Genomic DNA, 25,715 nt, shown 5'->3' on the forward strand with positions numbered 1-25,715 from the left:
CAGATGACAACGGAGGAGAGGAACCAAAGTAGGGAAAAAATAAATCAAGGTCAACTGGGTCAGATCTCCATACTGGCTTGTGATGGGTGGCAGATTGAAGTCTGCACCCAAAATGTTGCAGTTTGTAAGTCAGTCCACAATGGCACCCTTCCATGGGACTGAATCAGGACTCCAGCTGGTGGGAAGGAAGGCAGAGAGTATGGGGTCAGAACATCCATAGCTAGATTAATGGACACAATTAATGAATGGCAGGATGGATGAAATGTTAATCATGATTTATCCTCCTGGCTGAGGTTAGGCATCTGTGCCACCAGTCAGAAGGTTGCTGGTTCAAATCCTGTGAATGCCAGGTGTAATCCTACTCCATTGGGCTCTTGAGCAAGGCCCATAACCTGCAATTGCTTCATCCTGGGTTTGAAGTTAATCTACATCCAGCCCTGCAAGGTGGGCCTCCAATTTACAGGGAATAATTTGGGGGTCGGTGGCAGGATTGGCACTCTAGCATGGGGGAAAAAACTCACACTGTTCCATTTGGACTGGTGTGGTGCTGGGGTCATGGGTTCTCATCCCTGAGGTGGTTTGTTGTGTGATGGCTATGGCAACATGCTGTAGTTAGCACATGCTCCCTACCTCTCCTCTCTCTCTTCCAAAAATAGCTCGGGGTGGTGTATGCTCTGTGGCTTAGGACTTGAAGGTCACCGGTTCAAATCCTGTGCTTGGTAGAGTTGATTTCACTGTTTGGGCTTTGAGCAAAGCCCTTAACCCCCAGTTGCTCCCGAGACAGAACTTTCTCAATGGCACGTCATCTTGGATAAAAAGCAATCTGCTAAATAAGTAAATGCAAATAGCTTAAAATGTCTACCTGTTTCATTACAGGTGCTCTCATTAGGTGCAGACGTGTTGCCCGAGTACAAACTACAGACCCCACGCATCGACAAGTGCACCATACTCCACTACAGCCCCTTCAAGGCCGTGTGGGATTGGCTCATCCTCCTGCTGGTCATCTACACAGCCATCTTCACGCCCTACTCCGCTGCCTTCCTCCTCAATGACCGGGAGGAGCAGAAACGGCGCGAGTGCGGCTACTCCTGCAACCCGCTGAACGTGGTGGACCTCATGGTGGACATCATGTTCATCATAGACATCCTGATCAACTTCCGCACCACCTACGTCAACCTCAACGACGAGGTGGTCAGCCACCCGGGGAAGATCGCCATCCACTACTTCAAGGGCTGGTTCCTCATCGACATGGTGGCTGCCATCCCGTTCGACCTGCTCATTTTTGGATCTGGGTCAGAGGAAGTAAGCATAGATCAATCGAAACAGTCACCTTAAAAGGAAACTGTTCATCTTTAATCAAAGTCTGAACACAGAGAATTTAATTTTGTGGTCTTATATCTAAGTCAACGCTAATGGCTAACAGAGTATTAAATGGAATGTTAATGTGACTTAATGGCCTACAGAACAGCAGTCGATACCACATTTAAATGAGGCGCAGCTTCCAGTGCTGTTGATCATCCCACGGAGTGGGAAGGCAGAGTGGTGTGTCTGGTCATGGTTCCCCCCCATCAGGAAGATCAGCTTCATTTGTGGCTCTCTGGAGAGGATTCTCAACGTGGGAGACCCTCGGTAGCTGCGGATACGAGTAACTCCCCCCGGTTGTTGTGGAGCTGAGATCTGACAGGCAGGAGGATCTTCCTCCATCAGAGCTGCGATTAGTCGGCTTTCCGTCCCGCTTTCGTGACACGCGTGCAGTGGAGTCCCTCGTCTCTCGAGTGCTCCTTGAGTGGCAGTGACAAATATAGATACAGACAGATAAAAGCAGAAAACCCATAGCCCCTCTCCCAGTCAGGTGTGCGTTTTTGTCTTCGAAACCGTAATGTCATGACAAAAGTCAATTAAAATAGGTTTAATTAAATTTGTTGGTGTTTGACTGGAAGTATCGGGAAAAAAAAATAAAATAAAATAATAAAAAAAATATATATATATATATATGCATCATCTATAAAATTACATTTAATTCAGCTGAATCCCAAGTATATTCATCCCAAAATGTTTAACAAAGAAAAAAATATTATGAGTCAGGCTTAAAAAGAGCATAGAAAGATAATGTTATTTTCCCTCAAAAATGGTTATGGAGACTAGCCAGGGGACTGGAAATATAAAATCCTTAGCAGTAGGTACAGGAGGAAAGTAAGGCTGGTTCACGGCCAGCTGGCTCAGCAAACTTCTGCTTGTGTCACCCTCAGAAGAAGGTGCCTTGCTGTTGTTAACACAAATTACAGATGGTAGTGTAGTGTATGGTCCTGTTAGAGCGACCAGTGATGTAATCAGCCTCTGGTGACAAGGACAGGGGGTTGGCCTTGCAAATGACTTTTCTCTTCCATTATATCAGTGAAGGGATTTCAGTTCGGTGTAATTATTTTCAGCGAATAGGGCAGCCCCATGGCTTGGTGGGCAGCACTATTGCCTCGCACCATCAGTGTCACGGCCTTGAGTCTCACTTCGGCTCCATTTGTTTGGAGTTTGCATGCTTTCCCAGTCATGTGGCTTTTCCTCCCACAGTCCAAAGCCATGCCGATTGGCTAATTGGCCTCTTTAAATTGCCCACAGTGTGTGATTGCATGCATCCTATGATGGATCGACATGCCATTGAGGGTGTGCTTCTGCCTTCAGCCTAATGTCCTGCTCTACCTGGGATCAGCTCCAGTCTTTCCTTCGGATAAATGGTGGGGAGATGCACGGTTTCCATGACATACAATGTCCAGCTCTCGTTTGGCTGCCACTGGGATCTCCCTGGTGCCCTTCATATCGACTGTATCCTGCCCCTATTCCCCATTTCATCCTATAACTGGTGTCCTACAGTAGCTGCCACAAGCTCGGCAGTCCGCGAGTGACATGAAAACATTTTGAGTGGACAAGGAACCCTACAGCTAAAATCACACTGCCGACTCAGCAGTTAATTTCTCTAGCCGATCACATTTTTTACCCTCATTTCACACAGTCAGCAGCAATTTCACTAGCATAGTTCTGGCCCAAAGAACCATGCCCCAGGTATCTGAATATTGTTCTGTATCTAGTCCTTGTACATTGTCTGCAATTAAGACTGCCTGAAATGTCTGATGGCATTTCTCTTCTGCCGTCACTAACTAATCATTTAACTAGGCCCAGTCGTCAACCGTCTGCTTTTGCTAAGGCACCCCCGTTTAATAGCTACTCTTAGATCCTGACTGAATTAGACTAAAATAAAACTTGCTCCTGTTCAGGCCTCATCCATTCTTGGCACAAGAGTGGAAAAACTGCCTTAATGGGCCATTATTTATATGCATACAGACACAGCATTCCAGTGCAGGCTGTTTAGTCATTTTTTGGCTGTCCTTTCAGGGAAATTGGCTCCGGCTTAATGATGACTGGCGTGATCCTGCCAGGACCTCTAAGTGAAAAGTGTACTCTTGCAGGTAGAAGCTTTCAAGAACACGCAAGTTCAAATTTTCAAATTAATCAAGCATGAAATCCATTCTATTACAATTCCTCGCACTTCTACAACATTCAAATATTTATTACTGGAGTAATGCATATCGACTGATTGATTGCTTAATAGCTGGCATGTTGCATAGATAACCATTACGGTTCCTTTCCACATTAGTTGGTTCCGCTTCTTCATTATGCTGTATATTTTGGCGGCAGGATGATATATAGTGAATCTACCCATTCATATATTTTGCTTATTGAAAAATACAGTGTAGTAAATATGCACCGGATAAGTGGGTGGATAGATGATAACAGAATAAAGTTCTAGAGTCATAGGAAGCATTTTGTAAAAGCAGTAAGACACCCAGGAATTCTGCTCTACATCTGCTCTATGCCTGAATATCAGCTCCAGTGACTGGCGGTAAATCCGTCACAATCCCATCGCTTTACCATGTGCATTTCCACTACAGTCTTCAGATTGATAAGATGCATTCCCCCTTTTTAAGAGTAATTGTCAACAGCAGATGTCAAGAGTGAAACCCGGTTTTATCATCCACTCGTTTTGTGCTTTATTTCTTCTATAAATTCTATGAAACAGGTGTTACTGACGTGCTATTGCACGCCACAGCTGTATCTGACAGATAACCTGCTCTTATTAAAGGCTGCCTGCCCACTGCCACCAAGGAACGATCAGTATATGTGTTGAACAGTTTGCTCTGTTGATTGATTCCTATTCATGTATTTGATTGTAAAGCAGCAGGGGCTGATTATCGGAGGAAACAGGTAGAACTGTCCTCTTCTCTATCTTTTCTCTGAAGTGCAGGAGGGACAGCGACATGGACAGGAGGGCAGGCCTTCAGAATCACTCCCTGAGCCCCGTGTTTAACATTTCCTGCTTTATGTGGGCTCCGGGGGACACGATAGCATCATTTCCACTTTGGGAACTAACTGTCTGACAGCTAGCTAACAATCAGCGCAACCTGTGTGACGCTAAGAAACTAATAAAGGGTATTCTGCAGACCCTAATGGGATTTGCACACAAATGGGTTATTTTGTTTACAATGACAGAAAGCCTATTGCTGATTCTGTATATTTGAACCTTTTTTGTTATAAAATGTGGTATAAATGTAACTTTACGGAGTCTTGTTCCTGTGCCTCTGCATTTACGTTCGCAAGCTGTCACACTTCAGGAAATGGGCACTTGCTCTTGGCTTTTCGCTCATCCTCCTTCGTTACTGAACATACTGTAAGCCAAAGAGCTGTGCATCATGTCAGGGGCTGAGCAATGATACTTCCCAGTGTCCACAGTCTCTGGTGTGTGATTACAGGCTCATTTTGATGGTGTTTGTGCCCTCAGACCACCACGCTGATTGGACTGTTGAAGACAGCCAGGCTTCTGCGCTTAGTGCGTGTGGCCAGGAAGCTGGACCGCTACTCGGAGTACGGGGCGGCGGTGCTGATGCTGCTGATGTGCATCTTCGCCCTCATCGCCCACTGGCTGGCCTGCATCTGGTACGCCATTGGCAACGTGGAGAAGCCGTACCTGAAGCACAAGATTGGCTGGCTGGACAACTTGGGCGTGTCCATTGGGAAGCGCTACAACTACAGTGACCCCAACTCCGGGCCCTCCATCAAGGACAAATATGTCACGGCCCTCTACTTCACCTTCAGCAGTCTCACCAGCGTTGGGTTTGGGAATGTCTCCCCTAACACCAACTCAGAGAAGGTCTTCTCCATATGCGTCATGTTAATTGGCTGTACGTTTGGTTTTTTCGTTGGATCTCCTCATTGCATTTCTGCATGCGTACACCTCTACTAAACAAACCCACGGCTGCATATCATACAGAGGTGGAAAGTTCAGGTTCAGAAAGTACAAATCCAGACCAAGATTTTGTTTCAACCAGCCAATTGAGTACCCTGTAAATGTGACTCTTTATGCTCAACTGGCTGAAGCAAAATCTTCGTCTGGATTCATACTTTCTGAACCTGAACTCTCCACGTTTGATGTCTGCTGAAAACCATTTATGTCCACTTTTTGATGATTGTAATATTTTTAATGGATGGAACACACCCATTCTTCTCTGTCTAGTGATGTCATTTGACATCTAACTGACCAGTGAAAAGATTTTTTATGAAGCCATCTATTTGATTAGTATTTATGTTCGTACTAGTTAACTTTTGTACTCATGTTGGTCATGTGTATGGGTTACTTTATATAGCTACTTTTAACAAATTAATATTGATAGCAGGATAGCTAGTTAATAGACATCATTTTGATAATTGTGAGCATAAACTTTAGATTAGTTTGTATCTTACTGTAAAGATACGTTTCTATTTCTGGTGCTAAAGGTGTCTCATGTGCTGTTTTAGGTTTATTTTGTAATGCAGTTTCTGAGGGAATGCCTTTTTTTACACTCCCAAAATAATGTAGTTTTTGAGAAACGTGCTATTCATTGGACAGCGACGGCATGGCAGTTGCGGTTTTACGCGCCGCGATCGGCGATGTAGCGATGTTCATCCTGACTCTGGCTCCTCCGCTCTTCCCCGAAGCCCTCATGTACGCCAGCATCTTCGGCAATGTGTCGGCCATCATCCAGCGTCTCTACTCTGGCACGGCCAGGTACCACCTGCAGATGCTTCGCGTCAAGGAATTCATCCGCTTCCACCAGATCCCCAACCCACTGCGCCAGCGGCTGGAGGAGTACTTCCAGCACGCCTGGACCTACACCAACGGCATCGACATGAATATGGTGCGTGAATGACGCTGAGCCTGGGTCAGCCGCAGAACCCGTCCATTGCACCATCCATCACAGTAATCCCGTTAATTACCACTAAACTACACCATTCAAAGCCCCCCTGTTTCCCATTTTCTTTGTGCTTCAATGCATAACTGATTTAAATGTGTATTTCATGTTCACATTATTATAAAATTGATGATTAATTAATTCAGTTATTTTTTGAGAGCACAATGGCAGCAGAAATATTAACTTTGATTGTGAAGCCTACAATGATGGGCTTATCTTTGTGCCATTCTGGTAACTTTACTCATGAAACACTTGTCTCTTTCATGCCTGATTCACACCAAACGGAATGACGTCACCACTCTGGTAAGAGCAGGAGGTATTTGTGTTAAAATAATTATCATTGCTGTTTTTATGTGAATGCATTGCTTGCCTCTTACCTCTCTGAAGGTACTAGCTGACAGATTAATATCCATTTACAAATTAAAAAGTGTACGGAGCACCAGCAGAGTTTATAAAGTAGCAATCTGTATAACCAGAGAAACACAACAGAAATTTATTGCGATTCATAATTTTTCAGGTCTGTTACAAAAATGCAGGAATATGAGCTTTTCATGAGATTTTCTGCTACTAGCTAATTCTTGCTCCATGGGTCCACAGAGACTATCGAAAACACTCACGGAGCTTGGTTTTAATTGGCAGAAGTCAGGACCCCCGTACAGATGGAATATCATTCAGACGTGTCATTATCTCTCTGTCCAATCAGAGGCTAATGAATCATGCTGACTAAGCATGTCAGGAACAAAAAGCAGAATACAGACACTGCCTGGCTGCTCTGGAAAAGAATGATTTTTTAGCTTAACAAATGCGCCAAAAACCCATCACTCATTTTAACTGCTGCTATAATGCATTAAGTGGTATTCATGCTCACTCTGTCACAACGGGAAAAATGCTCTGGGAAGGTAAGGCATTCTTATTTGCCTTATTACAAAGCATGTGTACCTATCTAGAGGTACATAAAGAAATACATGAAGCAGGCACATTAATACACGGCTACATTATCTTTGGATAAATGTTTTACAGTTCTCACCTACAGCAGCATTCTGTGAGATCTTCTTTGCAGTGTTGAACAGCGGTATTAACTAAATATAAAAATATTTATGAGTAAAGATACAGTCACTGAAAGTTGCTCATCAATTTGTTCATTTGTTCAGTTGGTTTAGCTGCAATATTTTACCATTTTCTTGTAAAATGAATAAACATTATGGCCAGTAGAGTTTAGGTTACAGCACTGGATTTATATAGTTTTACTGATGTGGAGAAGTAGGTATGAGTAGGTGGTTCTTTGGAAACTGGCTCCATTAGTTAGCAATAATAATAATAATAGTAATAATAAAAATAGACAAACAAAAAACAAACAAACAAAACATAATAATAATAGACAAACAAACAAAAACAAACAAACAAATAAAAATAATCATAATAATAAATCCCCATGACCTTCACCAGGGGTTGGACAGACAATAATTATCATTATTTTTCAAACATATGGATTATTAATTATTTATTAATTAACTTTTTTATATTTTTGATCACCATAAGCTTGGGCTAATGGTTAACATATTATATGCATGGAAACACATGAAGAATCCCTGAAATACACGGTCGCGCTCCCGCATACTTCATCTGCCTGCTGTTACGTTTGCAAGACTGAGATTATTCATTTACCTTCACAGCTACAGTATTTAGTCCCACATCATCAAAGACTCAGAATGACCCTGCCTCATTAGAGCCAGCAAGCTGTCCTTTGTAAATACTGACTGTGCATGGAAATGATTTCATGTGCATTTATATAGACTTATTGAGCATGAAAGAGGCTGTGTGATGTGTGCAAAAGAAGCAGCCAAACAGTATTTTGTATTTCATATCTGTCGACACTGCATGGTGAATAATCTTGGAAATGAATACTAGTATGCAGTAAAATAAGATACTTAACTTAGAACTTAATTCTAAAATATTCGCTTTTCTGGGTATATAAATATAAGCTCAGTGGCTGGCACTGTTTCCTCACGCCTCCAGGAGTGGGGGGTTGGAATGGAGCCCCCCCCTCCCCCCCCCTGTGTGTACAGCATGCCTGTTCTCTGTCATGTGACTTTCCTCTGGGGCCCCGGTTTCTTCCTGCAGTCCGAAGACACACTAGCAGGCTAATTGGCGTCTCTGAAATGCCAGGAGTCCATGTGCGTGTGGCCTGGGATGGCCTGGTGTTCTGGCCATGGGACCTTGTGCTCTGTGCTGACTGGGATGGGCTCCAGCCCCCCCCATGATTCTGCCCAGGATGAGCAGTTGGAAGACAGATATTTCTAAAAATGTGTGAAGTTATTAATGCCCACTGCTTTTCACTGTTTTTGTATTATATTTGTCTGCTTATTGATCGAATTATAGTTATTTATTGAGCTGCCTCCAGTAGCAGTTTCACCTGTTGCCATCTGTACTATGCACCGGCTCTGTTTCGTATTTAGGTCCTTAAAGGATTTCCTGAGTGCCTGCAGGCAGATATCTGCCTTCATCTGAACCAGAACCTGCTGACACACTGCAAAGCCTTCCGGGGCGCCACCAAGGGCTGCCTCCGGGCCCTGGCCATGCGCTTCAAGAGCACCCACTGCCCGCCTGGTGACACTCTGGTGCACAGCGGCGATGTCCTCACCGCACTCTACTTCCTGTCCCGGGGCTCCATTGAGATTCTGAAGGACGACATCGTGGTGGCCATATTGGGTGGGTACCAGTGGTTCCAGTCCGTCACTCGATCAGGGGCGATTTTAGAATTTGACCCAAGGAGTAAGGGGGCTTACAGGATGCCCCCACTCGGGTACCCCGCTATTAAATTCGTCAAACAAGTTTTCCCACGATAACATTTTCAGGGGGCTGAGATAGAAAAAATGACCGCCTACGGTTCTGATAGATTTTACATGATCAGAGTAGGCAGGCTCACCCATTTAAAAATACCCTTTGTAACTTGTATGCCGCTATCTCCCAAGCTAGCTGAATTTTTATGTAACGTTTATCTATAAATCAAGAGATAATGCTACTACAGTAATTAATGTAGTTTTAGTTCACATTTGAATATTGCCTGTGTTTTCATAATTCTTGAATAAGATCCCTGAAGTGATTGCAGGTGTTTTAATATGTGATGCATTAATTGCAGCTTAAAATAGAATGTAATTCTTTATTGTCATAATGCGTACACATAACGGAATCTTTGTTGGTAGGACTCTGCTTCAAGACAGAATACTTAATACACAATACACTTTAAATAATAAACAGATAAGTATAAAAGACAGCAGCAATAAAACATCATCAAGCCCAGACTTTTCCTAAAGTAATACACCTGCAGAGGCCAGTAATGTATGTATAATATGATATATAATATAATATAATATTGCTGGGGGGTGTGCCTTTTTCATGGGGGTTACTTGCTGATGCGGGGTGCCCCCCCCCCCCCCGCGACCCAGAATAGATCCGGCGATTACAGAACACGAATGAATGGACTTGCTTACACCTAGTGGCAGAGGTTGGCTGTGGAACAGGCATTCCGTGTGTTTTTTTTTTTTAAAAAGCTGCATCAGTCCCCGGATGATGGTTTGTTGTGACTACACTGCTGGAGGTCTGGGATGGAGGGCTGAGGGAATGCGGGGGGGCGGGGCGGGGGGGGCATGCGAGGTACACACTCAGAGCCCTGGCCTCGGAAAACAGCTGTCAGCTGTAAATCACTCAGCGCGCTTCCCGGAAGCCGGAGTTCCTAAAAGGGGCTGAATCGCATCACTCGTTGAATGGCGTGAATTTTTACCAGCTGGCTCTGCCCCCACTCACACAGCACCGTGGCAGGATGGGAATTCTGAGGATCCTCCTCTTAAACATGTTAACTGGTCAGATGGGAGAAGGCCTGACATTCCTGTTACACAGCTATTGGGGGGGGGGGGGGGTTGGCATCTTCGCAACATAAAAGCTGTCACAGCGTATGGCGGGATTTTGATCTACGGCAAAGAAGAGAAGAAATTGAGTGTTGGAGGAAAAGGAGATATATAGAGCCTAATTGCTAGCTCTTTATGATGAACTGCATGCTGGAATCGATGGTTACGGTTCTCTGGTGTTATTGAGGGCTCTGGAATGCGATTAGGGGAGGATGTGTCTCCCTCCCGTGTCAGGCGGTAAGCCGCGGGCGGCTGCAACGGGATAAGTTTCATTTAAACGGCCCATTTTTCAAGTGGTGGATGGTTTTTCAGCCCACCCGCTGGCGTAAACGGGACAGGATGCCGGGCGTAAATCTGAGCACGGCACGCAGACACACTGAAACTCTCTCGTGCGCAGTCGCAGGGGCTCTGCAAAGAAATGGAACCGCAGAAGTTGCGGATCTGCTGACGTGCTGTTCTCGTCTCGGAAAAGTGTAATGAGAATCTTCAGAAGCGGGCTTCTTCGGCGTCACTGGATTGTACGTGAGCGGGAAATGCGTTATTACTGTTAAAATGAAATAAATAAAATGACCTACACTCTGAATCATTGCAGATGGAGTTCTCCTTATGAGAAAAAGTAGAGGAGAAGAATAAGAGCTGTACATCAGCAGCTTGTCCTGCTGGGTTTTGTGCTGGGCTGAGCATTTATTCTCCAGATCCCAGAGCGAAGATCAAGGCGTATGTCACTCCAGCTCCTGTATGGGATGTATGTGACCCTTGTGGGAATAAAAAATCAGAACTCAGCTTTTTGTGGTCTGTGATTTTCAACTCGTTCCACAAGGGACCTCCAGCCATTCTGCAATCCTGATGTAGCTGGACTGGTCTGCATTAAACCAAACAGTGCCTTCCTGGACCATCCTGATGTACATGGGCTGGTCTGTATTGCACTATACAGAGTGCCTTATTAGACCACCCTGATTTAGTTGGGTTCAGAGTACAGAGTACCTTCCTGGACCATCCTGATTAGTTTGGTAGCTCTGTACTGTACCACACACAGTCTTCCCAGACCACTCTGATTTAGTTGGGCTGGTCTGTATTGCACTATATAGAGTGCCTTTCTGGATCATCTTGATTCTGTTGGATTGGTCTGCATTACCCCAAACAGGGTGCCTTCCTGGACCATCCCGATTTAGCTGGGTTGGTTTGTATAGGTCTTTATGATGAACTGCATGCTGGAATGGATCGTCATGGTGTTTTGACGGCTCTGGAGTGTGACTAGGGGAGTATCTTTCACTACACATTCCAGGACCACCCAGATTTAGTTGGGTCGGTCTGTGTTGCACTATACACACTGCCTTCCAAGACCGTCCTGATTTAGATGGGTTGGTCTGTATTGCACTACACAGAGTGCCTTCCTGGACCACTCTAATTGGTCTGTACTGTATCAGAGACTTTAGTGGAGCACAGTGGACTAAAATGAGATCACCAGAAGCTCCGGCATGCCTGCATGCTGTGCCAGGTGTGAACTCCCACAGCAACAGTTATGGCCAGCTGGCTGCTCTCATGTGACATGCAAAGTCATGTGACAGGCTGACCTTTCACATTTCACTTTAATGAAAATGCCAGGCATTTGACATTTACCTAGACCAAGCATCTCTGAGAAGGCTCCCTTGGAAACACAAGATGACCTTAAACTAAATCTATAGAAAACCAAACAAGAGGTTCCTAATTCAAAACCAAGTTTATTTGTCAAACAGTGTTTAATTATTATCAATTACGAAGGACGACATCAATCTTTTATATTTTATGGATTTATCTTTGAAATGACGTAAAATAGATGCATCATATAGTTTTGATGCTGACGGACACTTTTTTGCATAATATGGTTTAAATAAAATATATAAATTTTCTTTATATATATATATATATATATATATATATATATATATATATATATATATATATATATATAAATATCAAAATACTATAGTTGGAATAAGATACCATAAGTGGTGAACCTCTTTGATGAGTTGCTCCTCTTCTGCAGGGAAGAACGACATCTTTGGGGAGATGATCCATCTGTATGCCAAACCTGGGAAATCCAACGCTGATGTCAGAGCCCTGAGTTACTGCGACCTGCACACAGTCCAGCGGGAGGAACTCCTGGAGGTTCTTGACATGTATCCTGAGTTTGCTGACCACTTCCTAACTAATCTGGAGCTCACCTTCAACCTTAGGGATGAGACTACGAAGGTATGTTACTCTGGTGTGAATTATAAAGCTTTTGCGTGATCACAAGTTGCAGCATTTCCATTAACATGAATTTTATTTAGCTAACACTATTGTTCAAAGTGACGTACAAGTGAGGCAAATGGCACATCACAGACATATGGCTGTCAAGGAGTCGATTTGGCATATGTACAGCTAGGCTGATCTTCCGAATAACACAGCATTTTCCAAATAAAGCAAGACTCTAAATAGACGACTACTGAAATCAGCAGAAAGTGCAACATTAAGAACATTCCGGGAACACGGAGTGCTGTCGCTTCTCTCTTTATGTGTAAATGTATGCATGAATCAAATAATCCAATTTAAAATAATGCAAATCTGGAAGTCGGAGCTGGAAGAGTTAAACTTATCAGACACATAAGCTAAGAATGACAGTAAATCTGTAATTCTGCAGTTGTTAATTGCATTTGAAGCCCCCTGAAAGCATTTCAGCAATTTACTCAGCGATCCAGCAGCATTTAATCAGGTTTGGTCATAGCAAATCTCTTACCACTTGAACAAAAAATTGCTAATATTTCCCAGCACGTTTGGGCAACAGAAAAACTTATAAAACTCATAAAATAAGGATTACAGTGTATCTGTAATTCTGATGTTGGTAATTTGGTAGTTTTTTTAACAATAAATGTTGCACTATATACCAATGCTATTTAAATGGAAACCAATAAAAATACATAAAAATCTGCAATCATTTACTTAATATGAAACCAGTAAAATTTAAATTTTTATTACTGTAAATTACAACTGTATCATCATTTCTTTTTATAGAAAAAAAGTCATGAAAAACTGGCAGTTCAAGCTACATGTGTATATATCTTTTAAATGACAAACGTATCTCCCACACACTGTAAAGTATGTGCCTTATTGCCTCTGTGTTTTGAGTGTCCTTGTATGCTGAATTTGCTTCTTTTTGAGCCGCCATGCACTTCCAGCACATAAAGCCAGACACGGGAACCAAAATGTACACACCCCTTTGTGGATTTACCCCCAAAGCACCAACATACATCCTGAGCTAAATTATCAGCCACCTGCTATGTGCATTGCATTGTTTAGCAAACTTCACCAACCCCCACAAAGGAGCTGGATGTGTCACTGGAAGCATTACGATGATTCTAGGCCTCACACCTGCTACCTTCTGATTAGTATCGGTCACCGTGAAGCAGTAAAATTCCTCTTTATGCAACTCCAATATAATACATTTTATTTAGTTTTTCAGCTAAGCTCTGACTAATCTGTTAGAAATTTGGGTGCAGCAAAAAGCTCTGTGAAATGGGATCGGTGTCCTCCGCACTGGATCCTCTGCACTGGGTCCTCTGCACTGGGTCCTCTGTACTGGGTCCTCTGCACTTGGTCCTCTGCACTGGGTCCTCTGCACTGCACTGGGTTAAATGTCAATTATTTCTGCTTTCCCAGACAAATTATTCTCAATCAAGCGATTCGGATGTAGAAGACACTAAATATAAAAGGAAGATTTCCTTCAGGCGGAAGTTGTCGCACGGTGAGTTGAAATGCATTCTGTGCTAAGATGTAAACGGTCTGACTGTCTCTGTTCAATTCGGAATGTGTTTGTAAGATTTTGATCTACATTTCATAAGGCTGTGAAATTAACCATGGCATATCCTTAAGTGAAGAGCAAGTTTACAGAACTCACTCAGTCCAATTTTTGTTGTTATTGAGATGGGACCACCAATGACCTGAAATCAGGCTGCCTCATCATATGTTACAGTATCGGAAACCAAAACACACTTAGTCATCATATAATCTAACGAAGAACGTTATTCTGAACTGACTTATGAACTTATCCTGTGCATGAGAGCATGGAAACCAAATATTCAGAATAAATGAAATCCAGCACATGTACATTACTTATGTAAGTTTGAACTGCTGCGGCAATTATTATAATAAAGGTATAATGAATCTGAATATGGTTGATGAATGTGTAAAAAGAGCTGTGATGTGTGCACCAATTTACTGGTGGAGAAACAAACACCACTGTTTAATGAATCGGACGTGAGCTTCTTAGCTGTTATACAAGTTAATGATTAACCTGTTAGGAACATTGGTACAGGAAGTAACCCTGTCAGGGAAAAACGTCTTTAACTCTACTGTAGCTAAAAATGCTGTTCAGTGTTAATTCTGTAGTGTGGTGTAACCATTCAGTTTCGAGACAGCTAGGCTGAGCTTTCCTTTCTACATCGCGAGGAAGGCAGAGTATTAACAATCCCGTTGAGTCCATTTTGTCCACGTCCAAGTTCTTTAATGTCATTTTTGCACTGCTGGTCCTCGCCGAGGGAGCTGAGGATACCACGTTCCCTGAAAAGCCTCACTAATAACCGTCCCACAGGGGGAGAAGACAAGGAGGCGGACCAGCTGATATGCTCCTCCTCGAGGCAGGAGGGGGGGAGCAGGAGGGTATCCGCAGCGGAGCCGCTCCCTGTGTGCTCCGGGATACAGGGTTACCCCTTGGTGCAGGACCACAGTGTAGGACTCGCCGATGTCCCGGCCAGAGAGTGTACAACAGAGAGAGGTCAGCCGTACAAAGGTAAGGGACAAGATCAGCGCCCGAACAAGTGTGACGCTTGGGCCCAAGATTTTTGTGGGTTGGGGGCCTTGGTGATGGTAAGAGATGTTGAACGGGGTGGAAGGAGATGGATGGTAACAGTAAAAGTTCACAGTTGTCCTTTTTTAGCATCTTTGAGCTTAGTTGGCCTTGACTCTAAGAGAAAGAGTAAGATATTTAGGGGCTGGGAATCTACCACATAATTTCTGTTAAACGCTCAACCTTCTCCCACTTGCATACGGCAAGGGCTGTAGATTCCTTCAGTGTATCGGGGCTCCTCAGCGGTTTAAAATGGGCTGTAGGACTAAACCAAGCCGCAGGTCTCATGCAACACAGCCGGACAGCTCTAATGCAGCCCTGGGGGAGATAACGTGATTACTGGCAGGAAGGCGAGAAAGCTTATTGCTCGCAAACACCCTGAGACACTGGGCTAAATGTATCACGATGGAGCCAAACCACCGAGCTACTGAGAGGCCGCGCAATATCTCATAACTTTTTCATGCCTGACGGCAAAAATATATTGGCCATGCAGTCTGCAATGTCCATACATCGTGTGAGGAAAATAGGCACCCTAGATAAAATGGTACCTTAAACTGGAAATCCATGAGGAAAGCTGTACCTGGTAGGATAGTGGTCTTGGTGGATGGAGGGACTTCCCAGTGCAGGGAGGCTTTGGGGAAATCCTCTGTGTTTCCGCTGGCCTCGCATGCACTTTGCATGCATTTTGCCTCCAATGTTAATCCCTCCCTGGCGTTAGAACTTATCTGAGGAAATGCTTCCCTGATTTCCCTCCTGATGATGTCATACTGTGTATGAGTGTGTGTTTGCATAGATCGCATTTGGGGAACAAAATGTCCCCAAAATGTGGTAAAACCTGAAACTTCCTTACCTTTGGGGACATTGTTCAGGTCCCCGTTTGGATAACCTCAATTTTATAAAAAATAAAATCTGTGAATGCAAAGTAGTAAAAATGCCACAAGTCATGTATTTTGTTTGGTTACTTATGTTTCAGGTTTGGGCTGGGTAGAGGTTAAGGTCGTCATGTTGGGATTAGGTTTTTTCCCATAGAAATTAATATAAAGTCCCCATTTAGATGCCAAGTGTGTATGTGTGTGTTTATATGTGTATACAGTATGTAAAATACAGGGTTATGGAATTGGAGACCTTTGCTGAAAGGCAGCACATCCATATGCACTAAAATCAAGAATGTTCTGGCACCATCCAGAAAGTTCTGCCTGAGGCAGTATCTGTAGAATATCTGTATCTGTTTTCCATTGTTCTGATTGAAGCTTTAAATTTTCATTAGATTGCATTTTTTGTTAAATGTACCTGAACTATTACTGAGAAAACAAAATTGCATTAGCATGCAGTTTTGGGACAAATAAAGTTTTTTTTACAGATAAAAGAATGGGTAAAGATTATTCTTGGTAATTGAAAGTGATTTATTCTACAAACAGCCTACCCAGTATGCTTTGGCATATATAGATATAGCTTAGGCACATATACATTTAAAGCCAAATGATCAACATGTTTCGTCGCACTGCATTATACCAGCTAATTTCACATAGTAGCAAATATCCTGTATTGAAGCTGCAATTGGCTAGCAGTTAAAGGAACAGAACTTCATAAATTTAAGATTTCACTTCATCTGACATCATACAGCCTATCAAAGACATAGCCCCCACACTAAAATGCGCTGCGTATCATCTTGGATGTTCAAAGTTCACTCTTCTGCCAGCAGCTGGTTACCCACTGAATTTTAATTATGCATTGTTCTGTGCCAAGGTGCATAAAATGCACGTTTTCCAGCCTTGCAAAATGGGCACCGCAGCTACAGAGAATTTTGGATTGTCGTCAGGGTGCATTGTGCGTATTCCAGTCCAGCTGAGCACTTGGCCATCAATAGCTGTGGTGAAGTGAGCTTTTGCAGGTGCCTGTCAGAGATATTTCCCAGGCTGCCCGGAGCAAACTAGTCTCCTATTGGATGGCTGAGATTACTGCGCCAGTTAATGAATTACCAGCAGCAGGCCGCCATAAAGCTGGCTAGAGGAGATTAATAGTCGTCTATTTTTGCTTCCCCCGTGCTTGAATAATGGCCAGCCTATTTATGCCTGGCTGTTTGTTTCTTCATTGTTTTTTATATATTTGTCCGGCTTGCAGGAGATTCACACGGTGATCGCTGGGCCTTCGAGAAGCCAAAGGAGATTCCAGACGAGTCCGTGAAATTGCAGGATGCACAGGGCCTTCACGAGACTGACAGCGAGATCACCTACGCGGAGGTGGAGCAGCGGCTAGACCTGCTTCAGGAACACCTAAACAGGTAGATGTCATCCCCTCTATATCGTGTGGCTCTATGCACATCAATTGCGTCGGTAAATTTAACATACGGTGCTTATTTACCAAATCTATATGAATTTCATATAAACAGATGAGGCTTATTTTAGAGGAAATGCGAGTGCTATTTTTAGCAGTGAGGTGACATCATGTCACAGAAGCTACACATCGGCGGCAATCCGTCTTTCTGCATTTCAGAAGCACATTTTCTGGTGTATTTTGTCTGACCCCACGCTCAAGTCTCCAAGACTTCCGGGAGAAACCTCAGGCTTCTGTTCGACGAGCCTCTTCAGGAACAAGTCCCTTGTCCTGATACGTTTGAGCAGTAGCCACCAAAAATAGAAACAGACAGGGCTAAAATAACTGAGAAAATAGTCTTGGTGCTTTTACCACCAATGCTGTCACTGACGTTCTTGTTTCAGAAGCGGTTGGGTCTGCTTGGCTGATGACAGTCTCAAGCATCACTCAGCATTCAAGCATAAAAGGCTTTAATTCAAAAATAAACAAATGCACTAAAAAAAATAGAGCAGACATCTTGAATTAGACATCTGTGTTATTAAGAAACAGACAGTCAAAGGCGTTAAGTAACTCCTCATTAAAGACTTGAATTACAATTAGACATGTAGATTTCACATCTTTGACTTATTCTGTTATCAGTTCTGTCAACAGATGTGTATGTATTATTTTTAATGCAGTTCTAAAAATTGATTTTGTGTAGCACTCTGTCAGTTCAGGATGGAACAGTTATATCACAATGTATTAGCTCTCTTGCTCCCCCAAGTGTACACTTAGAAAAGAAAGACAACAGTAAAGGTTTATGGTGTGTCAAGTCCCCTGTAATGAGACGGCATCCTGTCCAGAGTGTCCCTTGCCCTGCACGTCCTGAGACAAATTCAAGGCTCATCATGACACTGTACCAGTTAAGTGGTTGGCAGAGGAATGGGTGACGCATTACCCTAAACATTAACCTAAATAATAATAGTAAAAAAACTGAATAGTGCCACAACATTGTGGTTCAAAATAAAAGGCACTGCCAGCTTCATCTGTATAGCTTAAGCATTTACTTAAATGTTTGTTTGATAGTTACAGAATTATTCAGCAATTAATGAATCGAGCTGTGCAGTTAAATAATCCAGTTCTGCAGCTCTGCTGTCACTGATGCCAGTAGAATATTTTGGTTTAAAAAACATCTTTTTAAGGGATTTTTGGATTAGGGATTTATTTAGGGATAAAAAAATGTTGTTTTGTTAGTATATAAGGTCCACAATGTGCTGTTCTTTTCTCCATTAGGAAAAAAATATAGAGATGTTAAATGCAAGTCCTCCCCCTAGTGCTATTATTATGAATTGCAGGACCTTGGAATGGAAATTCACTTTGTAATCAGGAGCATAGCTAGACATTCTGGGATCTGAAAATCATATGCTGTACTAAGTGAAATGCTTTGGGGGGCTGAATCCCACCCCTGCCCAGTGTTGGGGTGTGGAGGGAGGTATGTAATTCCCATGATGCATGGGTTTCTCTGGAAACTCCAGCGTGACGAATTTCAACGTCTAGATCTGATTTTTAATCCCATTCCAGGCCTGGGATATTATGGTTTATTCCCACAAAACGAAAACAATCAGTTAGGCAATTTGGCATCTTAAAATTGCCCATAATGTGTGATTACCATTGGGGATGTTTTCTGGCGTTCTGTCCAGGGTATCCTCTCACTAGTGGTGCCTTCTGCTTCCTGAGACAGACCTCAAATTCGTACAGGATGATTAACTGAATAAGCAGCTGGAATATGAATGGATATTTTTGCAAAGTCACTGAATATATTTCTTTAGCAACGGTTAAGTAGAGATGCACCGAATATTAGACGGATTAGGACGGACATACGTGACCGATCCACGTGTGATATTTACTTTTTTTTTTGGCAGTCTCTAACAAGACAGCTCACATTTCACGTTAAATCTATTTGTACAATCGCACGGCTTTCGCTTTCCCATTTTAGATTTAGTGTTTTTGATCCATTCAAGCTGAACGCTAGTACTGCCTGTCAGTTTTTTTTGCCACTGTGGGTGTGAGCGCAGTGACCTCCGCCTACTGTGACGTCATGCGCAAACCCTTTGAAGCCGGAGCGTAAGAACACCTTATAATTGGGTGACGATCTGGAAGTATTTTACGCTTTTAAAAGCAACTAGTAGTGCGGTGATTTGCAATCTTTGTAAAAACAAAGTTTTGACAGGTGGAAGTGTCGTTTAGCGAGAAATCACACTAACAAAGCGCACCTAATTGTGCGAGACAACGCGAGTAATATGAAAAAAGCAATTGATGATTTACTGTAGGAGTCGCTATAGATTGTGCCGTTTTTGCTCACTCAGTACAGCTTGTGATACATGAGGGTATCTATATCACGTGTAAGTGACGCTGTTGCAAGTTGGGTAAAAACTGTGGGGCATTTTAACCATTCGCCACTTGAGAATACTCACTTGGAAATTACTGAAATTGAACTGCACATGCCTCAAAAACGCTTAAAACAAGATGTACAAACAAGGTGGTATAGTACGTTATGTATGTCTAATTAAAGATTTTTTTTATCTATTTAAGATAGTTGAAAAATGTTAATAATATATACAGTATAAATATATATTTTATATTCATTATATTATATTTAGGAGAGGTAGATCCTGTTTAACAAATCTGTTGGAGTTTTTTGAGGAAGCTACTCAGGAAGTTGATGATAAGAAGGCCTATGATGTCATCTACTTAGATTTCCAAAAGGCTTTTGATGTTGTCCCCCACAAGAGGCTCTTACACTCAAAGCGACAGGTATTTTAGGAACTGTAGCGACCTGGATTGATAACTGGTTAACAGATAGGAAGCAGCGAGTAGTTATAAGAGGCATAATGTCACAGTGGGCCTGCGTTCATAGTGGGGTACCGCAGGGTTGAATTTTAGGACCACTATTGTTCCTAATGGAGTTTAAGTCAAGGGAGGTAATGCTAAGATTATACAATTCCTTGGTGAGACCTCACCTAGAATATTGTGTGCAGGTTTGGTCACCATATCTTAAAAAGGACATTGCAGCCTTAGAAAAGGTGCAGCGTAGGGCCACAAGAATGATTCCAGGTCTTAGAGGAATGTCATACGAGGAAAGGATAGTTGAGCTAAATCTGTTCAGCCTCAAGCAAAGGAGACTGAGGGGGGACATGATCCAGGTCTATAAGATTCTAACAGGTTTGGATGCTGTTCAACTGAATAGTTACTTCAGCATTAGTTCAAATACAAGAACTCGTGGCCATAGGTGGAAATTAGCAGGAGAACATTTCAAACTGGATTTAAGGAAGCACTTCTTTACACAGCGTGTAGTCAGAGTATGGAATAGTCTTCCTGATAACATAGTGCAAGCTGAATCCTTGGGTTCCTTTAAATCAGAGCTAGATAAGATTTTAACAACTCTGAGCTATTAGTTAAGTTCTCCCCAAGCGAGCTCGATGGGCTGAATTGCCTCCTCTCATTTGTATAGTTCTTATGTTCTTATGTTCTTAAATGTTAAAGTAAAAAGAGCTCTTGGAATCGGTATGGGCAGTTCTGTATCGGAATCAGATCGGAGCGGAAAAAAATGTGGATGCTCCCATTCCTAGTTTTAAGGCCCTTTTTCCTCCAAAATCTTACGTTAAGTCATCGCCAAAAGTATCATAAATATTTGCTTAGTAGAACAGGTGCTTAAGATTTTTGATGATGGATGAATGTACAGTTCTGTGCAAAAGTCTTAGCCAGTCAACACAATGTTTAAAGCTGTTTGAGTGTTAAATGTTTATTTGCTCAGAACAAAAAGCACATATGCAAATTAACACAATAAAAACTAAAGATTTTTTTCCCAAACCCCCTCTCAGGGGCACCTCAGCCATTCTGTGTATTTGTTACATTTCACCACCAGCTCAGTTTTTAAATGAATTTAAATGGTTAAAAAGTCAATGAGGTATTGATTAGCCACATGAGCCAGGGTAGCGCTCAAGTCAAAAAAAGCATGTGTGTAATGGACGATTGCTGCAAATACTGGGGTAACTTCAGGAGAGGTTTTGGACTGGCTAAGCTCACACAGTTTTACACCGGCCTAAAGATCACTTAAACATAATTTTGTTTGGCTACCTAAGACTTTTGCACAGTCCCGTATATACTGTTGAGATACAAGCAATTCATTTACATCTGTTATAATAGGTTGGAGTCCCAGATGACATCAGATATCCAGAGCATCCTACAGCTCCTACAACGGCAGTCCACCTCCGGACCCCCTGCCTACAGTACAGTTACTGCCAGCCCTGAGTACCACCGGCCCGCCCTCAGGGTCCAGCCCGTCTCAGCCATCAGCACTGACCATAGATTCATAGCCGCCTCATCGCCGGTATCAGACTCACTCATTTCAATTTGAAGGGATGCATATGACGTCATCAAGAACATACCTGACGTTTTTGCTTGTGTGTGGGTGTGTTTTGCAGAGTCCTGAGTTCCTTGACCTCAAACAGTCCCACCAGAAATCCAAAGAATGCTTATTAAGCTTGATCCATAAGGACAGGGCCTCAGAGCAGAACCTGCCGTCCCTGCTGGAGCAGGCTGTGTACTCGGAGCACAGAAACAATCAGAACCAGAACCAAACAGCCTCTCTCAACCAGCACAAGTCCAAATCGCTCCAGCTTCCGACCCACGAGACCTCGCTGGGAGATTCAGCCCTCAGTGACACCAGAATGGTGGGACTCCACAGACCAGTCTCTGACCCTGGTCTTCCTGCTAGTTAGCTTATCTATGTGTATATACCCTCCTGTGTGTCTTTTCCTATGTCTTTCAGCATAACAAATTGAAATCCTCTTAAGTTTGACTCAGGGTAGAGAAATCTACTGTATTGTCATATGCAAAGGAAAAGAGTGATTTTTTTTTTAGATTTCTTAAATGGTGTTTCACCATTGAAATGTAAAAAAAAAAAGTGTATGTATATAAATTATATTTATGATGTACATACATTTACGATGCAACACTGCCATCAACACAATGGACCTTACATGCTCTGTCCAGGAAAGAAATGCATGTTTGAAAGTTTTTTCTCTTGCATGATGTACATATTTAAGACTGGCTATCAGATTTGAAATCGGCATGTCTTTTTTGCACTGAATATTAAGTTACTGAAATACATTTTCATCAGTATGCACTTCTTTTTGATGAAACTATAAATATATTACTTAAACTATGAATTGCATTAGAGTTGCATTAAAAATACATATTTAGCCAATTTAGGCTCCTAAAGACCGTTGCAATATTGTGCCTAAGCCTGGACACATACACTTATGTTAATCTTGCTAAAGAGTCATAAACTATGTAGCTGCAAATTACCGTCCTTACGCCACATTCCAAAGTACAGAATCAGTAAATGTGAATTGCTACATGTATGATGAATCAATATCACAGGAGACACTGACATGTCACTTTTTTCGTTCTTTCTTTTCTTTAAAAACAAAAAACAAAAAAAAAAACAGCATGTTAACTAAGATATCCGTCAGGTTACATTTGAGATTGCACCTTTGTCCAAGGTCTACATGAGCAATAATATCGATTTTTCTTCTTGACAGGAATTAACTGGGGAAATTACCCTAAGAATTTCAGACAATGAGGCATTTATCTTTTCTTTCTCTTGTGGACATTTGCCAAAAATAAGTAAATAGATTCCTTTTTTACTGGTAGAGTTAAAAATGAATAGGATAATCACTGATATCGAGATTAGGTTAATACTTGGAGAATAGCACTTCAGATTTTGCATTATCATTTTAAAGTTTTTTTCATGTAATTGTTATATGAAAAACAAACATTCCACATGTTTCACTCTCCCTTTTTGACAGGGGATGATCTGTACTCTGCAGTATGTTATTTAGTCTGAAATTATTTCATTATGGCTTGCCTGTTTTACTCTTGAATATCGGCATCATACTCGTGCTGATACTTGTAGGCAGAGTGAGGGTACAGTATACTCACACCCTGTAAAATACACTTTGAAATATTTTTTTCTCACTTCCACTTCCCTTTGAGAGGGTGAAAGACGTCTGATTCGGAATTTTAGTATGCCGTTTGTACATTTAGAAAATCCTAAAGTAATGTAAAACAATGAACTATATGCAGAACATTTTTGACAAAGATATGCTTTTTTGAGCCTTTCTGATGGTCCTTGAAGACCTTCGTGATGTGCTATATAAACACACATGTCATCCAACCACAAAGCAGACTGCAGACATACATTTGAATATATTTTAACATATAAATATATGTAACATAAGTGCTCATGTCATCCTCAACTTAGTAGATATATCATGAGAGTTATCGTACATAATATTTATACCTTTCTCCAGCATATTTGTATTTTCCCTGCTGTTTTATCACATTGATAATGCTATTGTTATATACTGACTTGGTATTATTGATAGTCGCATGTCCTTGCCTTCTTTGTCCTGTAGGGGGCATGATGTCCCCAGCCTTTAACACCACCCGCAGTACTTTGGATTGGGAGTTTTTGTCCATCTAAAGGTTAACGGCAGTTTTGAAATTCACTGTCTGAAATGGACATCATGCGGTGAATTTTTTCAAAGCGAAAGAATTTGAGACAAGAAAAACAGACTGAAACTTCTGCCACATGGTACTTACATTAACCAACCCAACTCATTTGCACTCTCACAGAGGACGGGAAGAGAGTGTCTCATTTCTAGAAATTACTTGAATCTAATGGCTGAACAATCCATAAAAAAGACTCATTACCATAGCAGAAAATGCCCAGAAAGTCTTGTCATAGTCGCAGGGGCATGAAAAGTCTGAATCTGCCTGATACAATGGCAGTTCAGTTCGGTCAGAGTTCTACAGGCATGACAATTTGAACCTAGTCATTTTGATACGTGGTTTTATAGTGACTAGGGCCTCCTAAATTCGTCACCTGTATTTCTCCCATCATTAATTGAACTGACCTTTTCAGCCGTCACTTATTGAAAATTTATGATGGTACATAAAGTTGTATATAAATTTGAAGCTGGAAGTATTTTAAAAAATATCTAAACTTCGATATTAAGAACATTCTACATGAAATATCAGTATGGGTCTGGTACCTGCACTATTTATATGTATTAAGCTATGCAGTGTTTCCCAATTCGGTCCTCGGGGACTGTCTGGGAGGGAGCAAAAATGTGGACTGTCTGGCAGGGAGCTGGGAGGGAGCAAAAACGTGGACTGTCTGGCAGGGAGCTGGGAGGGAGCAAAAACATGGACTGTCTGACAGGGAGCTGGGAGGGAGCAAAAACGTGGACTGTCTGGAAGGGAGCTGGGAGGGAGCAAAAACGTGGACTGTCTGGCAGGGAGCTGGGAGGGAGCAAAAACGTGGACTGTCTGGCAGGGAGCTGGGAGGGAGCAAAAACGTGGATTGTCTGGCAGGGAGCTGGGAGGGAGCAAAAACGTGGACTGTCTGGCAGGGAGCTGGGAGGGAGCAAAAACGTGGACTGTCTGGCAGGGAGCTGGGAGGGAGCAAAAACGTGGACATGTCTGGCAGGGAGCTGGGAGGGAGCAAAAACGTGGACCCCCTCTGGGTCCCCGAGGACCATTTTGGGAAACGCTGAGCGATAGTGTTGTGATTTTAATACGCTTTTGGGAATGGCTATTTAGATCTGCAAGCAACGTTTGGTATTTTAAAACATTGAATGAAAAGGAATTGAAATTTTTACTGAAATTATTACATTTGCAAGGTTTTGCACATGGGTTAGACAAACTTGTGCTAAGAAAAAATGTCTTTGCTTTTAAAAACTAGTATGTTTAAAATTGTTTTTATGCATTTTTAAAATTTCCACTGTATATTTTATAAAATGCACTCTTTACAGCTGATATGAATGTTTCTGTTCTATATATAAATATATAAATATATACATACATGTATATAAACAGCTTAGGGAATATCTTATAAGGAATTGAATTAAATGCATACCAAATACAATTCTGATGTATTTTGAATGCTTGTGTTCTTTGCAAATGCACCTGTATTAATTTAGGTACAGTCAGGTACTCAGTCAAAAAGCAGTAATTTCATTTTCCAATTTAATGCCACAGAACAAATCATTAAAGAGCGTAGAAAATGCACCTAAACACACAGCTATTATATGACCTGTGAGCACAAAATGCTCATCTGACTTCCCGTACAGGGTCTAGGGGCAGGTGGGCTGGACCAATCCCAGACAGCATAGGTCAGAAGGCAGGGAAACACCATTACACAGGATGAGGGGTGTATGTAGGGGCAGGGTCATTGGCCCCGGCTGAAAACTCTGTGTTATACAGATACTGCTTCAGGCAGAACTTTCTGGAAGGTGCCAGAACATTCTC

General features: G+C 42.2%; 1 protein-coding gene across 1 annotated transcript in view; it reads left to right on the forward strand.

The window, feature by feature from the left end:
• The window catches only part of LOC111852688 (voltage-gated inwardly rectifying potassium channel KCNH7-like), a 66,262-nt gene extending 40,924 nt beyond the window's left edge, over positions 1-25,338 (forward strand). The window contains exons 8-17 of the mRNA XM_072700594.1: positions 877-1,302; positions 4,829-5,228; positions 6,022-6,221; positions 8,732-8,984; positions 12,207-12,412; positions 13,859-13,943; positions 14,790-14,987; positions 17,166-17,325; positions 21,543-21,726; positions 21,821-25,338. Coding sequence (XP_072556695.1) covers positions 877-1,302; positions 4,829-5,228; positions 6,022-6,221; positions 8,732-8,984; positions 12,207-12,412; positions 13,859-13,943; positions 14,790-14,987; positions 17,166-17,325; positions 21,543-21,726; positions 21,821-22,117 — 2,409 coding nt within the window. The 3' untranslated portion in view covers positions 22,118-25,338. The remainder of the gene's footprint in view (positions 1-876; positions 1,303-4,828; positions 5,229-6,021; positions 6,222-8,731; positions 8,985-12,206; positions 12,413-13,858; positions 13,944-14,789; positions 14,988-17,165; positions 17,326-21,542; positions 21,727-21,820) is intronic.
• The last annotated feature ends 377 nt before the right edge of the window (positions 25,339-25,715 follow it).

The sequence above is a fragment of the Paramormyrops kingsleyae genome, chromosome 16, assembly GCF_048594095.1.
Source record: "Paramormyrops kingsleyae isolate MSU_618 chromosome 16, PKINGS_0.4, whole genome shotgun sequence".
NCBI classification, from domain to species: domain Eukaryota; kingdom Metazoa; phylum Chordata; class Actinopteri; order Osteoglossiformes; family Mormyridae; genus Paramormyrops; species Paramormyrops kingsleyae.